The sequence below is a fragment of the Theobroma cacao genome, chromosome 9 (genome assembly GCF_053813885.1).
Source record: "Theobroma cacao isolate CCN51 chromosome 9, ASM5381388v1, whole genome shotgun sequence".
NCBI classification, from domain to species: domain Eukaryota; kingdom Viridiplantae; phylum Streptophyta; class Magnoliopsida; order Malvales; family Malvaceae; genus Theobroma; species Theobroma cacao.
Genome location: NC_142647.1, coordinates 44,254,314 through 44,269,972, shown reverse-complemented (window position 1 = coordinate 44,269,972; position 15,659 = coordinate 44,254,314). Strand labels below are relative to the sequence as shown.

At 32.9% G+C, this 15,659-nt stretch overlaps 3 protein-coding genes across 3 annotated transcripts; 1 reads left to right on the top strand and 2 right to left on the bottom strand.

Annotated features, from left to right (window-relative positions):
* The first annotated feature begins 334 nt into the window (after positions 1 to 334).
* On the top strand, positions 335 to 6,049 carry LOC18590138 (Nucleotidylyl transferase superfamily protein). The gene is made up of 11 exons (XM_007015486.3): positions 335 to 801; positions 1,419 to 1,604; positions 1,706 to 1,757; positions 1,864 to 1,929; positions 2,224 to 2,310; positions 2,958 to 3,050; positions 3,831 to 3,911; positions 4,616 to 4,687; positions 5,161 to 5,229; positions 5,463 to 5,573; positions 5,694 to 6,049. The coding sequence occupies exons 1-11, from the start codon at positions 464 to 466 to the stop codon at positions 5,742 to 5,744; spliced, it is 1,206 nt and encodes a 401-aa protein (XP_007015548.1). The 5' UTR covers positions 335 to 463; the 3' UTR covers positions 5,745 to 6,049.
* Positions 6,050 to 6,303: 254 nt separating this feature from the next.
* On the bottom strand, positions 6,304 to 8,024 carry LOC18590137 (uncharacterized). The gene is made up of 5 exons (XM_088809796.1): positions 7,748 to 8,024; positions 7,587 to 7,653; positions 6,794 to 6,892; positions 6,539 to 6,700; positions 6,304 to 6,507 (listed from the first exon to the last, which is right to left on the bottom strand). Exons 1-4 carry the CDS (start codon positions 7,910 to 7,912, stop codon positions 6,642 to 6,644), a joined length of 390 nt encoding a protein of 129 aa, XP_088665922.1. The 5' UTR covers positions 7,913 to 8,024; the 3' UTR covers positions 6,304 to 6,507; positions 6,539 to 6,641.
* A 1,131-nt stretch (positions 8,025 to 9,155) lies between these two features.
* Positions 9,156 to 12,436, bottom strand: LOC18590136 (NADH:ubiquinone oxidoreductase, 17.2kDa subunit). The gene is made up of 5 exons (XM_007015482.3): positions 12,259 to 12,436; positions 12,096 to 12,122; positions 10,034 to 10,125; positions 9,560 to 9,669; positions 9,156 to 9,489 (listed from the first exon to the last, which is right to left on the bottom strand). The coding sequence occupies exons 1-5, from the start codon at positions 12,348 to 12,350 to the stop codon at positions 9,331 to 9,333; spliced, it is 480 nt and encodes a 159-aa protein (XP_007015544.2). The 5' UTR covers positions 12,351 to 12,436; the 3' UTR covers positions 9,156 to 9,330.
* Between the last annotated feature and the right edge of the window lie 3,223 nt (positions 12,437 to 15,659).

Genomic DNA, 15,659 nt, shown 5'->3' with positions numbered 1-15,659 from the left:
AACATAATGAATAACAATTGCTTGTTCAAACTGTAGTTTAACATATTTAATACATAGTTGAGTAATAATTTAACTTGATTATTTAATTTGATAATAATTAAAGATTATTTATTTGTAAATTAATTAAATATTTCAACCGTATTTATAACTTGCTAAATCTTATAATAAATAAACAATCAAGGACAAAAAAACCAAGGGTAAAATCAAATAAATATGAAATTGGAAATAAATGATAAAAATATAACTTACTTTTTATTTAAAATTAACTTGATAATTAAAATCATTAAGTCTTATTTCCAAACAAAACCTCAACAATAAAAAACTAAAAAGGAGAAAAATTATTTGTCAATTTTATCCTGAAAATGAAGTTGTCGCTCCTTTAGCCGTTGCCGTAACCTAGTAGGAATATTGTAAAACATCAGTTCCTTTCTTTCCTCAGTGGTGACAGACAGCGAAAGCCGAAATGGAGAAGAAAGAGGATCAGCAGCTGCAGCAGGAAGAAGAGCAAGTGGTGAATCCATGGGAAGTATCGGCCAAAGACGGCGGAAAGATCGATTACGACAAGCTCATTGACAAATTCGGCTGCCAAAGGCTCGATCAATCCTTCGTTGACCGCGTCCAACGCCTCACTTCTCGTCCTCCTCACGTCTTTCTCCGCCGTGGCGTCTTCTTCGCTCATCGAGATTTGAATGAGATATTGGATGCCTACGAGCGAGGGGACAAGTTTTATTTGTATACCGGACGAGGACCTTCTTCTGAAGCTTTGCATTTGGGCCATTTGATTCCCTTTATGTTTACCAAGTAACTTCTTTTTCTTTTTTTAATTAACCATTTGGTATAATGAACGGAATTTCCATCTTATTTATTGTAAACAAAAATGTAATTAATGATAAAGTGATTGAAGTTTTTGCCATGGGGTATAACTTCATGAATTGAATGTTTACTAGGAATATGATTAAAATGAATTATACATAGAAATAGCTTGTTTTTATAGTAATTAATTTATGAATTGAAGTTTTTTGCTTTTATACTTAGCCTTTTGCTCATATTGAACCAAATACATTTTACTTCTGCTATATCGCATAAATTGAGGATGTAAGAAGCAAGTGATAGAAGTAACAGCTAAAATACTTGAAGTTTTGTCATTGTAGATAAATTTCAGTTGTTATTTGCGCTACCTGTTTCTAAAAAGGCGAAGTTTATTGAAAGCTTCTTGATCATAGATTCTAGTAACCGCTCCAAATGCGTGGCTGTGAATTGGTTTTGTAGTCTTAGCGAGAGTTAAAAGGAAAGAGAAAAAATCTTTTCTTTCTTTTTTTTCATTTTTGCTGCATGAATCTGTTGTTTTAATGTTTCTGAAAGTTGATCATATATTTTTAATTCTCTTAAGTTTGGTCCATACATGATGTTTATTGCAGATACCTTCAAGATGCCTTCAAGGTTCCTCTTGTTATACAGCTTACTGATGATGAGAAGTGCATGTGGAAAAATCTTTCTGTGGAGGAGAGCCAAAGACTTGCCCGCGAGAATGCTAAAGACATCATTGCTTGTGGTTTTGACATATCAAAGACATTCATATTCTCAGACTTCGATTATGTTGGAGGGTAAGAAAACACCAAGGATTTGTAAGCATTTCTTTTTAATTTTGTTGTAGAGTAGCCTTTGGAGGCTATTTAATGATGATTTTTTTCAAAAAAAATTGCAGTGCCTTTTACAAAAATATGGTCAAAGTTGCCAAGTGTGTCACATACAACAAGGTGCTTAATCACCACCTCTCTCTTTTCTAATCCTTTTCCCTCTAATGGTTGGAGAGCCTTTGACCTCATTGTTTGAGTTATTGCATTCCTTTGTGGTGATTTTTAGGTTGTTGGTATATTTGGATTCACTGGTGAGGATCATATTGGAAAAGTTAGCTTTCCACCTGTGCAGGTATATTTCTTTGCTTCACTATTTACTAGCTAGTGATGACTTTTATGTGTGTGGTCATAGCGATGTTATCTTTCATTTTTGTGCTATTTTATTGGTCCTTTTGCTTTGATGTGAGCTTCACAGTTTGTTCATAATTATATAATGTTTTCTTTAAAATGTAGTTATTGCCCACTTATGAGGAAATCTAATGTGGCACATCAAGAATAATGGAAAAAATTAGCTGTTTTGGTTTTCACAACCTCTTTCTGTCAAATATATGCCTGTGATGGTTATGCTTATATTCTGTTGATGCAGGCTGTTCCATCATTTCCCTCTTCATTCCCACATCTATTCTCCAGCAAGGATGATCTACGTTGTCTAATTCCATGTGCCATTGACCAGGTTCAGTGCTGTGTTTAGGTTCTGTCCAGTTTAATTATATGACTGGAGCATATTAATTCTTTTTGTACAATATGGTTAAGAGTATATGGTTCTATAAGTGATAAAATGTTAGGTCTTAGCTTTTATGTATTGTTCCACAGCATCTATGCACCTTATTACGGTTGTGAGTAGTTTGCAAACGTAAAAAAATGTACTATAATGGCCTTTATATGCTTCCTTTCATTCATGAAACAGTGATGATTAGTGCAATTTTACATGTTGGGTCTTGTAGCCTTATTACTATGCAATCTAAACTAAACCTTAATCGCAAGTAATTCTAAAATTTATAAAATGAATTTTTAATTATTTGTCTAAAATGATTCCTTTCATTCGTGAAACAGTGACAATTGGTGCAATTTTAGATGTTGGGCCTTGTAGCCTTGTCACTGTGCAACTTAAACTAAACCTTAAGCCCAAGTAATTCTAGATTTATCAAAATACATTATTTAATTATTTGTCTGTAATTGGTATAAAAATGGTGTTTACCCTGGTTATTCTAAATGGTTCTCCCTCCAACCCTTTCCCTTGGGGTTTTTCTTTCTAGCTCTGTTTGTATGCAGGTCTATTTCTCAAATATTTTTGTTGTTTATGCTTGTTGATGTGCTCAGGATCCATATTTCAGAATGACTCGGGATGTTGCTCCTCGGATAGGGTATCACAAGCCTGCATTGATTGAATCATTGTTCTTCCCTGCTCTCCAGGTAATCTGTGTAGGCATAGGAGCATTATTGTGGATAATTCTATACAGATAAATTCATCATAAGACACTGTTTACATTTGCTGGATAAAGATCTATAATTGACAAGCCACAGCAATTGGATTATTTCCTGTAACATAAATTTATGCCCTTAAGTTTGCAAACAAGGTCTGTTGCATTAAGTGGCCAAAGTTTGATATTATACCCCTCTGTGTTGGTTTGAATTTCTTTTATTTTGTCTTTTCTTTTTTCTTTGTCATTGATCTTCGACATAGTTCATCAATGTTTAGGGGTTGTTCAGTTATTTGTAATTTAAAGCAAAAGAAGTATTATTGTAGCTTCTTTATATGAATTTATAAAGCAATGATGGACTTGTTATTTTACTCTAATCTCCTTGAAATGATTAGTTTTTTCTTGTTATTTTTAATTTCAGGTTGGGAACTAAAAAAATTGCATGTTTTTCTACATTATGCATTGCATTTACTGTCACAAAATTTTATGTTTCACATTCTGTGAGTACATGGTATAGGTTTTGTTGCTAGGCTTGTCGGGAACATTTGTCTGAACACTACCAACGTGTATTTTAATTGATCATTTCATTGATGTCAAATGATATTTATGTGAGATACCTCAGATATGAATTTAGGCAGTTGAATGTTGAATATGATGCCGTGTTCAATCCTAAATACGCTACAATTGGCTTTTCTATAGAATCATATGGTTGTAATCGTTCTTTAGTGGAAACATTAGCCACAATAATTCTGCTACACCTGCATAATTGCAGGGAGAGACAGGAAAAATGTCAGCTAGTGATCCAAATTCTGCTATATATGTGACAGATTCTGCAAAGGACATCAAATTCAAGGTTTGTTTATGAAATTTCTCATCCTTCTGCTTGGCTTTTTAACTTGCTAGACACCAATGATATATGTCTGACCACCTGTATTTTTTAGTATAACTGGTCAACCTGTCACATTTGTTGTGATGGGGAGTTTACTGAATCCTCGCTGTGTTTAAATATATGCATCTTGTGCCTCATGGATATATCCCAAGACGTCTATGTCCTCATGGTTCATTAAGAGAAGTTTTAGTCATGTGTTGTACTCTAAAAATTGGTAGAATATTTTTTTTTGTCCTATTCTTAAGCACGTGTTTGGAGATTGTCAGTCTAATTGCTGTTGGGTCTCATGTAGCGCTTTCAGATTAGCTTCTTGGATTTATAAATCCTTTAGATTGGATCCTGTAAATAATCTTGGATCCCATTTTCTAGTGCTTATATTTTTGCTTTAGTTTTACTGCATTATTGCAAATTCTGCACTCCACTTTCTTTTAATCATATCAATTTCTTTTTTCTCAATTCATTTTCAAGCAATTTTTAAGTGGTTTTAGGGTAGTTGTCCTGTTTGATAAGTGATAACCATGTGGTTTTGCATTTGTTGCACCTATTTTGTGACTGGAGAACTCATTATGAGGAAAGCTTACAGAAAAGAGAAATATCAAATAGATTATTATTTAATTACTTGCTCTGATCGATCTCTCTACATGCTATAATTTACATTTGATCTTCAGGTAAACAAGCATGCATTCACTGGTGGGCAAGAATCCATAGAAAAACACAGACAATATGGAGCAAATCTTGAGGTATTGAATTTGTGTTCCTTTATCTTGTTAAGATGTCAGATGAACTTTTCTTGCCAGTTTCTGCTTAGCTTTTAAGTTTCAATTTTATCAGTGGGGTTTTTCTCTATAATGTTATCACCATTCAGGGATGGTGATTTGACTTCCTCATTAGATGCATTTGCTGCACCGACGATGCAGACACTCACACATAGAGATGCAAATGTGCACACAAACACACAGGCTGGATTTCTGCATCTATCCAGTGCTTGTTTATCTTTGTAGAAGCAATTGGAGCTAGGATTAGTAGATGTGTGTTTGTGTGGCTGTGAGAGAGAGATTTATGCATCTATTCAGGTGTATGTTTAGGACTTATCTTAGCAGAGGATATTACCTCTTAGTTTCCCTCATTTGGTTTTTATCTCCTTTGTTTTGTAGCCAGGATGTAACTGAAATACTAAAAAGTAAAATATTTATTTTGTTTGGATGGGTTTCAGGTAGATATTCCAATTAAATATCTTAACTTTTTCCTTGAGGATGATGCTGAACTTGAGCACATAAAGAAGGTAAGCTTGCTGCCTTGAGTGGTTTCATCTAGTTTTCTGCTGTTGTACTTTATTGTTGTCTGATAGTTCCTTTTAACTGTCAGGTTCTTTCTTTTTGTTTCTTTCTTTTTTTTTTTGGGTTGCATATGCTACCTCTATAATTGAATTTTGCCTTCATCAAATGTTGTATGTTTTAAATTTTTGTGAAAGAACTAATAAATACTCGGTTTCCTTCTCTACTCATCATCTACTAGGAGTATGGTGCGGGACGCATGCTTACAGGTGAGGTGAAAAAGCGACTTATTGAAGTTTTGACCGAACTAGTAGAAAGACATCGCAGGGCTCGAGCAGCAGTAACAGATGAGGTATGTTCTCACATTGCTCAGTAAGGATTACTCAGTTGATACATGGATCTTTCTAATCCAAAGTAATTTGATCATCAAGATGAAGAACTAATAGTGAACTCTTTCCTTGTCTTCTTCCAGATGGTGGATGCATTTATGGCTGTGAGACCCCTTCCCAATATGTTTGACTGAATTCGAGATAATTAAATTCATGAGAAGTTCTCCAAATTATTGTGCAAGAACACAATTGTGGGTTACATTTGTACTCCCTTGCATACATTCAGTAAATACTGAATTCAACTTTAGGGAAGTGTAGTTTCTGCTGCAATTTCAGGGTTAATTAGAATCTTTAATTTCTAAACACGTATACTCAAATATAGCGAAGGGAGAGCAATTTGCAAAATGATTGAGTGGGTGCAAAGGTGTGCATGTTAGACAACACAATTTGTGCCAGATTTTCATTTCTTGCCAATGCAAGGTTGATTTAAGACCAATAATTTTCTATTGTACATTATTCTTAATTTCGTAATTTATACCCTTGACCTTTTGTGATTTAGTATAATTGGACACCCCAATGCCTAGTAGTGTATTTAGCCATTGCCAAGACCCTTTTTAGTTTGACCTATTTGAAACTTTGTTAAACTTTATACAAGAACAAAGCATGAATTCATATTAATATCGATGCAATTCAATTTGAACATCCAATTTGCATATCAAAGAACAGAATATGAGATAAATCAAACCATACAAATTACCATGAAATGTTAGATTGAGGCAATTTGAACTCAAGGTTTGATTTAGTTTTTCAATTCTCAAATGCCCAAGATATTTTCTTGATTTCCACATCAAAATTCCCATTCGAGCAAGGCTTATTACTGGTGAGGATTCTTGCGAACAAAGCTTAGATATTACAAATGAAACAATATGCATTAGCTATCAAACATCCTTCGAAAACCTATCTCTACACTACAACATGCTTCGAAAACCTATCTCTACACTACAACATGCTCTAGGATCGAGTTCTCAAGCCCATCAATGGCTTGAGTTCACAAAATTTCAGTTTGATGTTTTTTTTTTTTTTATCACAATCTATTCTACCATGGCATCTACTGAAGCTTCAATGGCTTGCTTAGGACCCTTGGCTTTTCCTGTACAAGGAGTGAAATAAAGCTTAATAAACATTTGTTTGGGAGGAAAAGAACTCAAACCGAAAACTAAAATCATAAAGCAAAGAACCTTACCTTTTCGCTTTATGCGTTTGAGCTTCAGATTCTTCTTCATGTGAAATTTTGTTGGCACTTTGTTGGCAACTTGGGATGTGCCTGCATCTTGAGATGCACCTGTATAAGGAACCAACTTCAAATTAAAACGCAAAGTGAAGATAATCAAGCTATTAAACTGGTCTTACAGAACATAGCATGAAAAAGCTTATTTCTAAACAGGAAAACACAGCTTCACATGCGGTTCCATGTTAAAGCTTTAAAACCCATTATATTAAGGGTGGTGAAAATTTGCTACCTTCATGCTCATAATGCTGTTTTGTCCAAGTTAATTGAGATTCAGACAAAAATGAGTAGGCAGCTTACTAGATTGAAGAAAATCAATACGGCGTGCGAGACTCCTAAACATTAGTTATGACAGAAAGAGCAAACCAGACGCATAAATAGACCCTCTACCACGCAATTACAACCAATATAGTACAAGATAAGGATATAGGATTGGGCCGACTTGATAAAAAAAACAGTACACAACAATTCTCCACAAAATTATGATATGATTTAGTGGGTATACTTGAAAAATTCCAATACATACAATTTTTTCTATTAGTTTAGTTCTGTTACTTTCAGCCTTGAAAAAAGACAGCATGCACCATAACAGTTTACAGAATCTAACTCAGAATTAGTATCAAATACAAGAGTAATTGCAGCATTAAACTGTAAAACTTGCACGAAACCAACCACTAAAGTTCGAATCACAACTAAAAATGAAAAAACGAAAAAAACAAAACCAAGAAAAATGAGTCAACAAATATACCTTCAGCAGCCACCATTTCCACATCTTCCATAGTCACCAAACCCTTTTCGATAACCTTCTTTTGCTCCTTCATTACAGAAATACCCAAATAATTATCTCCAAGAAAACCAATTAACATATAGAACCAAAAGATTTGTCATGGAAGAAGTTTATATACATACCCTGCGCCATTTCTTGAGAAGCTTGCGCTGACGTTTGCCAGAGATGGAGAGTGGTTGGGATTTGTTCTTAAGCTTCTTAGTTGCGGCGTCTCCATGGATTGCTCTTTTTCTGTCTGCCCTTTGTGCTCTCTTCTGCTTCTGAACTTCGTTGAAACTTTTCGCCATTTGTTTTTCTCTTTCTTTCTTTCTTTCTCTGTGTACCCAAAACCCTAAAACTCGGATTCTTCTATAGTTTAAACGGGCTCAAACTATAATGTTCATTGTTCAGTGCTTATACTGTTAAGAGTTGGGCCCGGCCCAATTTGGATATCTGAAATATTTTGGGTTTAGACTTTCAGTTCAATAGGCAGCTCACTCTAATTTACAATGCTATTATGCTAGTTTCTTTTATTATTATTATTATTATTTACATGAGATCTTTGGTTATAGAATGAAAATTAATCCACTTCTTTTAATCTCACTCAATTATCCTCCCATCTTAAAATTTGTATTATAAATTTTCAAATTAAAATCTCAAATTCTTACTGTTAAAAAATGTAAATTTGATTATTGGGATTAGGATGAAAAGCTTGGTTTTGGTGTTTCCTTCTAAAATTTCCTCAAGTTTTTTTGCTTTTTGAGGTCCCTACTCTTATCATTTAGTTGCGAATCTTGATAATTTTGATTAGATTTTGCAAAATAATAAGAAAATAAAATGATTATTTTCTTTAAATTTGGAATTGTAAATATGTTTTTTTTTTTTTTTTTTTTTAAAAAAAAGGGAATCAATGAACTTAAAGACTAAAAGTTGTATTTGTAAACATGATATAAAATTGCATTAGTAAGTATTATTGGAGTCTACATATTAAGTACGATGAGGACTACAAAGATACTATAAGCAACAGATTCACTTCTCCTAAATTTGGCAGTCAAAAATGAGAAATTGAATCTGTTCTCTCACTGTTCTTATATGGTGGGTCGATATGACATAGGAGAGACTAAGGATGGAGGAAAATACTTACAAAAGGTTAGACTCGCATCATTGATATGATCGAGCTACAGTTTGAAGCTTTCCGGATGGGTTTAACACAAACACAAATGCAGCTCCTACAGATAGTGTCCAGTGTCCGCGTAAGCCAAATCGGCATCCCCCTTAGTTCCCAAATAGAAAACTAGTGAGAAGCAGCGTAAATTCACATTAAAGTTATTGAACATACTACAAAAATTTAAGGCCTCTGGTATAATAATCATGTATGAGAAATACTGCTAATGACTTGGTGACCACAGTATACCTACTTCACTTTACAGCTCTTCCCTGTCCCTCCACATTCCACAGTATAAACTTAAACATTATTCTAAATTAAAAATTAGAAGAAAAGGACCTATGGATGTTGCAGAACAAGATCAGATGATGAGCTGTGAAGACAACTTATTGACAATATCCAAATTAAATTCCATTGATCAAATATCAAGTTGACAATTTGCAGTTTCTTGCAGTAAACAGATGTACAAAACTATCGTCTGAGACATACTGGAAATTATTCATCAAAAGCAAACTGAGAAGTCCAGAGCTTGTGAAGTCAAAAGAACACTGGTTTTCAAGATTACTCAGCCTTGGTGGGCTGCCATGGTTGGTACCTTGTCCAGTCTCTCTGACCAGGATTAAGTGCATGTCCTTTAGAATGGTAGATAAACTCATTACCCTTACCAGATAAGTTTTCCTTGTGCTCAACCCCATACCTCTTAGGCTTTAGCATCAAAAGCTGCAAAAAACAAAAAATTTCAGCACATATTCCTCAGTATGTAATATGACATAGTCAAAACAGGACTTGCCTCATCTCCTGTGTGATCAGTTATGCAGTGAAGCCAACCATGCCATTCTGGTGGTACCTGAGAAGCATCATAACGATCCTTCTTTGCATATTCAACCCACCTATGTCTTCCTATGAATGCCATTACATAGTATGCATTAGTCATAAACATTAATAGTGACAATGACCTCTCGTAACTACACTCATAGAGACAGAGTTTAGTGTTCGTATATAGTTTATTGTTATAATTAAACACATCCATGCATGCATGCAAGACAAGGAAAAATGAAAACCAATAATCTCAAGAATCCAGGTGAAGGGACAATCTTGTTGATTATTTGAAGGCATTCAAGTATTTAAAGCTCAATAGCGCAGAAATGAATCATCTAGTTCTCTTTCTAGCAATAATTTTTAGAACACAATTCTTTTTCACCATTCACTACTGGTAGTGCATTTTCAACATGAACATTATATGAAAAGAGAAAGGAAAGCTAACCGCATTGTGTGTCCCCAAGTTTCTCATAATACTTATTGCCGAATTTATCAACACCCACAAGTGTTGCCCCTATGTTGTGGATTTTGGTTTGCCTGGATCAAACCAGCAAATTGCTATCAAAGATGGAATTTATAATGATGATGAATATAAGTCACACTAACTTCAGAACTCAAGGATTATATATATATAAAAGACAACAATAAATAAAACTCCTGAGGTTTGAAGAACTAAAATTAAGAATAAAATAAAACAAAAAATCAAGTTATATTCTAGAGAAAAAAAAAAAGAATAGCAAACTAGAAGAAAATAATAACCATAGGAATACCAAAATAATAGCAGCCAGTCTATAAAAAAACTATGCCTGTCTAGACCACATCAGTGCATGAAAGTCCCTACAATGGAATTAGCAACAAAGAACGGAACATACAAATGAAACCTAACCATACATGCTTAGTGTTCTCTTTTCTAATAGTTTTCAGCAGATCAACAAAGGCAATCAACCAACTAAAGGTTAATTATGCTTGTCTTTGATTCAGCTTCAGTTAAATTTAGCTTGTCCATATAATGGTAAAACCTTTTGATATATACACAAACATATAGTCAAATGTCTGCGCATATAAATATTTTAAGAAGGGTTCAAAGTGAAGAATGATGTAGATTGGGGTGCAGAAACTTAAGCAGCCTAATAAAATTGCATTGCAGCAACAAATATGTCTTTTGAGACCAGAAAATAAAAGAGACTAATTAGAATTATATGAGCTTTCTCACAAAAATACCATAGATACTTCAAGAAATCATTCTTAAGTAGACGGCACCAAACAACAAAAAGAAAGACCAAGTTCGATGTGAAGAATGATGAACAAGCCATTTTCTTGGGCAATGAAACTGTGGAAGATTCTTTCAGAAGAAGAATGATGCTAGTCTTGCAGATTCATGCAGATACAGATATTATGGCTAACATTAATGTATGTGTGCAAAAGCAACCTAAGATGTCACTTTCAATGAAAGAACACCAAATTGTCTCCAAATATGATGCGTTCCACTCATAGAAGAGCTAAAAAGTTTCTGCTTAACGTCTTTGACGTGGGAGACATTGAAAAGGTCCGATTTCTTGAGGTTTATGGTATTGATGAAACTATCATATCCTTAGGTCTGAAGTCATATAAAGCACACAGGGTACAATACATTAGCTGACACTGCAAAGTGCTACAAACATTTTTATCTCTCACAAGGTTCCAAAGTGCCAAGAGTAAGAGTTTCGACCTGATTGTATATAATTGTAATTGGTGAAACAGTTAATAGTAATTCAAAGCCAGGACAAGCATGGCAATCCACTTCACGCCAATACAGCCATATTCACCAAAAACTACTCGCATTACTTGTCTCCTACCTTGAATGTAAGTCAGGGTTTAAGCTTCTTCACAACCAAAAAACCTACCCGAGGCAAAATTCGCAAAATTCATTTCTTCCCATCATATGCAATGCTGGTAACATAGATTAGACTCAAGAGAGCTGGGATTCAAATCCTGATGTTTCTAAAGAATTACGGATTGAAAGAATTTTATTAGCCATGATTATCATCAAATTCTGTTTCTAAGAACAAACTCTTTCCCACTTTTTCCCCACTATTTTTCCTGCAGCCACTGAATTCTTCTTTGCCACCTGAATCTTTTAAATTGTAGATTTAGAATTGTCCAATCAAAAACCTTTCACTGAAACTGGATAGTATTCCCAACTCCATGTTTTTCCCTCCAAATCAAGTGGATTGCCAGTCATTTTCGATTTGTTAACTTAAAATTGCTAACGTTTCATTTTTCAGTTTATTCAAATCTCCTGAAAAAGAAAAAAAAGAATCGGATTGCCAAATCCAAATGATAAGCTGGCAGCACAAGAATTCAAACCCTACTTACAAATTATCCTAATCATAATTAGATAAAAATTTCAATTCTAATTACCTCCTAAATCTATTTTTGTTCCTTTTTTTTTAAAAAAAAAAAGAAGAAGAAGAGATCTTCAAGTAAACAAGAACTAAGAGATTATTAAGAAAGAGAATTGGACTTACAGAAGGTTTCCGTCGAAGATGCACTTCCTGAAAGAGAACAAAAGAGTAATTAGTAAATATGCCCAATTAGAAGAATAACGTAAAAAAGGTTTTTCATTTCTTAATCGAAGAATTAATAGAAGTTTGAAAAAACAAAAAAAAAGAAAGAGAGTGGATTACGTACGTGTAGCCATCTTCCTTGAGCTCCCTTAAGAAAGTGCGGAGACCTTTCTCTCGGATCTCCTGCAACGCGCTCTTCACCACCGTCGATGCCATCCCTATTTCCGTCGCTCGCTCTGTGGCTGCGTCCCTCTTTCACTTTTAAAAGTCTGAACCTTACAGTCCGTTAAAAAGGTTATTACAAATAAGTGTAATGGGTCAAGATACCTTGCGTTTACAAGTGTTGATGTAAACCTATAATAATAACTAGTCTGTTGCCTGTGATGCATTCGGAATAGTAAAAATATTTTTTTAATTGAGTTAAAAATATTTTGTAAAATAATTATATAATAGTAATTATATTATCATAAATATTATTTTATAAAATATATAACTTTTGTTATTGTAGTTATCATTATGGTATTTGTGGTGGTATTTTCATACAAAAATATATTTATAAATAACCTCACAAAAATACAAAACTTTAAATAAAAATTTCAAATTTAAGGTAAAATATGTAATAACTCAATCTCCTTTAGAATTCTATCTTTAACTAGTTGATCTACACCACTCTTCATTAGTTACATTTAACATTGAAAAATATAATATGTAGTAACTTAATTTCTCTCAAAATCCTATTTTTAGCTAGTTTTGATATGCATCACTTTATATTAGTTGCATTTAACACTTGAAAAATAGAATATATTGTAACTTAATCTCTCACAAACCTTATCTTTAGCTAGCAAATATGTACCTTTATATTAATTACATTTAATATTAAAAAATGATATGAAAGTAATAAATAATGAAAAAAAGAAAAATTATTTTTTATAAATAGTCACGTATAAAAAGTCAAAAAATATCTATCTAATCCAAACTCATCCTTAGACCTCAAAGTCATGCCCAAAAACCCAAACACAAACCAATTCCATTAGACCTCAAGCCCCATGCACCAAGAACCCTATCAAGTGTTAAGCCAAAAACCCTTTAGACTTCCTTTAAATAGAACAAATCTTTTTAAAATTATTCGTAATTTTAAATGTCTAATTTTTAATGTCCAATTTGCTGTAAAAAGTTTATGTCCATAAATTTTAGATGATAAACTAGATTTAAAATGAGATATTCTTGTAATGTCAAAAATTTAACTGTTGAATGAAGTAAAAAACTTTGAAAATAGTTCTTTTGAAATTTTTATAAAATTTGTGTACCTTTATATGGCTATCAGAAAAAAAAAAGTAAAATACCCTGACTCCTTAAGTTTTGATCGAAATTATAAAGAGATCCATTAGTTTTCGAAATGAACACTCCATCCAAAAAAAAATATTTTTCACTAGACACATAGGTCTAACCATTAGTCAACCATTAGTATTTTTGTCAACTTGCTGACATGGTAAAGGTAGAAAGATAATTTTACTCTTGATTAATTTTTATAATTATAATTATATAATTTATTTTTTTATTAATTAAAAAAACATCTCCCTATTGGGAAGCACCAGGTGCTCCCCTTGGGAGCCTAATCGAGGCTTCCCTCCCTCCAATGCTCCCCTTTTTTGGGAAGCTAGGGATCACCAATTGGTGCTCTTTATTTATTTTTATTTTTTTACAAAATATAATAATAATTTTTAAATTAATAATAAAAAAAAAGACATTTTAATCTTTTCTTTATTTCTGTTAACTATGTTTGTAGTCTTGAGACGGAGTATCCATTTCGAAAACTAATAAACCTCTACATAATTTCGAAAACTAATAAACTTCTATATAATTTCGATCAAAACTTAGAAGATTAGGGTATTTTACCAAACAACTACTGACATGTAAGTAAGCAAGCTAATGTTTTGGATTTAATTAATTTTCATTTATTTGGTTGTCAAGAATTTTTTTTATATATTATTAATAAATTTATGAAATGAGATTGACATAGTCATTGGTCTTGTCAAATAGTTAAACCAGTATAAATGTCATTTCACCTATAAGTGAACTTCTCACAAAGTAATTAGCTATTGGATTTAGGCTTTATAGTTGATTTCCTCTTTCAGACAATATCAGCTTCCTTTAAATATAGTTATAGATTTGAAAATCATAACTAATTAAATAAAAAATAAAAAATATTAATATTTAGTCTTTTATTTTGAGCATGAAATGTGAAGATTTGATATGTGAAACCCTTAAAGAATTCTCAGCAAGTTCCATTGCTTTAGGAAGCTTGCCATTGACTTGCTAAAGCAAAGATGGTAGTAAGCCAAGTGTCAAGCAAGGAAGCCCATTGGGGTTTCCTTTAAATATAATTAGAATATTACCCCATGTGCTACACACGAACCTCTTTGCATCCTCTCTCTTTACTTCAACATCTTTTCCCTTTCTCTCTATTTGCCCTTCACGCGGTTGACTCTGACCCCTTTGCACCCCTTTCTTTACTCCAACATATTTTCCCTTTCACCCTCTCTACCCTCCACATGGTTAACTCTAGAAGCCTCATTGGGGCTTCCTTTTAAGTATAAAGTATAAAAGTATAATATAATAAAATGAATTTAATATCAACTTATTTAATATATATTGGTTTATTCTAAAAGTATAAGAAAATTTTGTATACCTGGGCATCAGTAGCTAAGAAATCGAGACTGAGCAAAGTGTGAGGTCGATAAGGATCAATCGATTCCCAGATACAAACGATCCTTACTTTTACATATATACCTTGTTGGAATGGTCGTAAATTGTGTAGATATTCATTCGACATTTTTAACCTGAAAGAAGAATTAATATGCAATGTATGAAAATGGTAAAAAAAATTCTGTTAAATTTGAAAATTAGAAAATTGGTAAAGGAAAAAAATCTGCCACTTATGGAGAAATGGTAAACTAAAAATAAGTTATAATGATATTCACATAAAATACAATCAATAATGTTGTAGTGGAATAGGCAGGTTTTTGTCAATGCTACTTTCTAGTAAGTTAATATGTGCTTTATAGGTCCTGTTGATCCTATTTAGTTTAATTACTTTTCTCTATCTGACGATAATTTGGTAATGTCTATGATGAGAGTTGACTACCAAGTTTACAAAAATTTTGTTATTGTTCCTTCGGCACTTGTATCAATGGGCTCTTCAATCAATGGTGGATTGGTTTATATAGCAACTTAGTATTTAAATATATTAATTTGTGAGCTTGTTTTTCTTGCTTGTTTATAGTTTTAACAATTAGCACTTGAACTCTACTGCAACAAATTTCTTCTGGTGGTAGAACTGTTAGAAGAATACTTGAGTTTGGAAAAACCTATGCGGTCAGACCCAAAGGTAAACACTAAGTGACCATAGTTTGGCTACATGGGTTCATTGATAATGGTTCAAGATAAATCAAAGTTTGAATTGGTTTTAAGCTTTAAATTCTAATTTTTTTTATATAAATTTAAGATAATTTTCTCAATAATTTC

Bases quoted from the DNA above. Each gene is read 5' to 3' on its own strand.
- LOC18590136 (XM_007015482.3), bottom strand. From the start codon at position 12,350: ATGGCATCGACGGTGGTGAAGAGCGCGTTGCAGGAGATCCGAGAGAAA. The intron at 10,126-12,095 runs GTAAGTCCAATT...GGTTTGATCCAG, and splicing joins ATCTTCGACGGAAACCTTCT to GCAAACCAAAATCCACAACA. The intron at 9,670-10,033 runs GTTAGCTTTCCT...TGGCATTCATAG, and splicing joins ACTTGGGGACACACAATGCG to GAAGACATAGGTGGGTTGAA.
- LOC18590137 (XM_088809796.1), bottom strand. From the start codon at position 7,912: ATGGCGAAAAGTTTCAACGAAGTTCAGAAGCAGAAGAGAGCACAAAGG. The intron at 7,654-7,747 runs GTATGTATATAA...TCTGTAATGAAG, and splicing joins TTCTCAAGAAATGGCGCAGG to GAGCAAAAGAAGGTTATCGA. The intron at 6,893-7,586 runs GTATATTTGTTG...TTCCTTATACAG, and splicing joins GGAAATGGTGGCTGCTGAAG to GTGCATCTCAAGATGCAGGC.
- LOC18590138 (XM_007015486.3), top strand. From the start codon at position 464: ATGGAGAAGAAAGAGGATCAGCAGCTGCAGCAGGAAGAAGAGCAAGTG. The intron at 1,930-2,223 runs GTATATTTCTTT...CTGTTGATGCAG, and splicing joins TTAGCTTTCCACCTGTGCAG to GCTGTTCCATCATTTCCCTC. The intron at 2,311-2,957 runs GTTCAGTGCTGT...TGATGTGCTCAG, and splicing joins TTCCATGTGCCATTGACCAG to GATCCATATTTCAGAATGAC.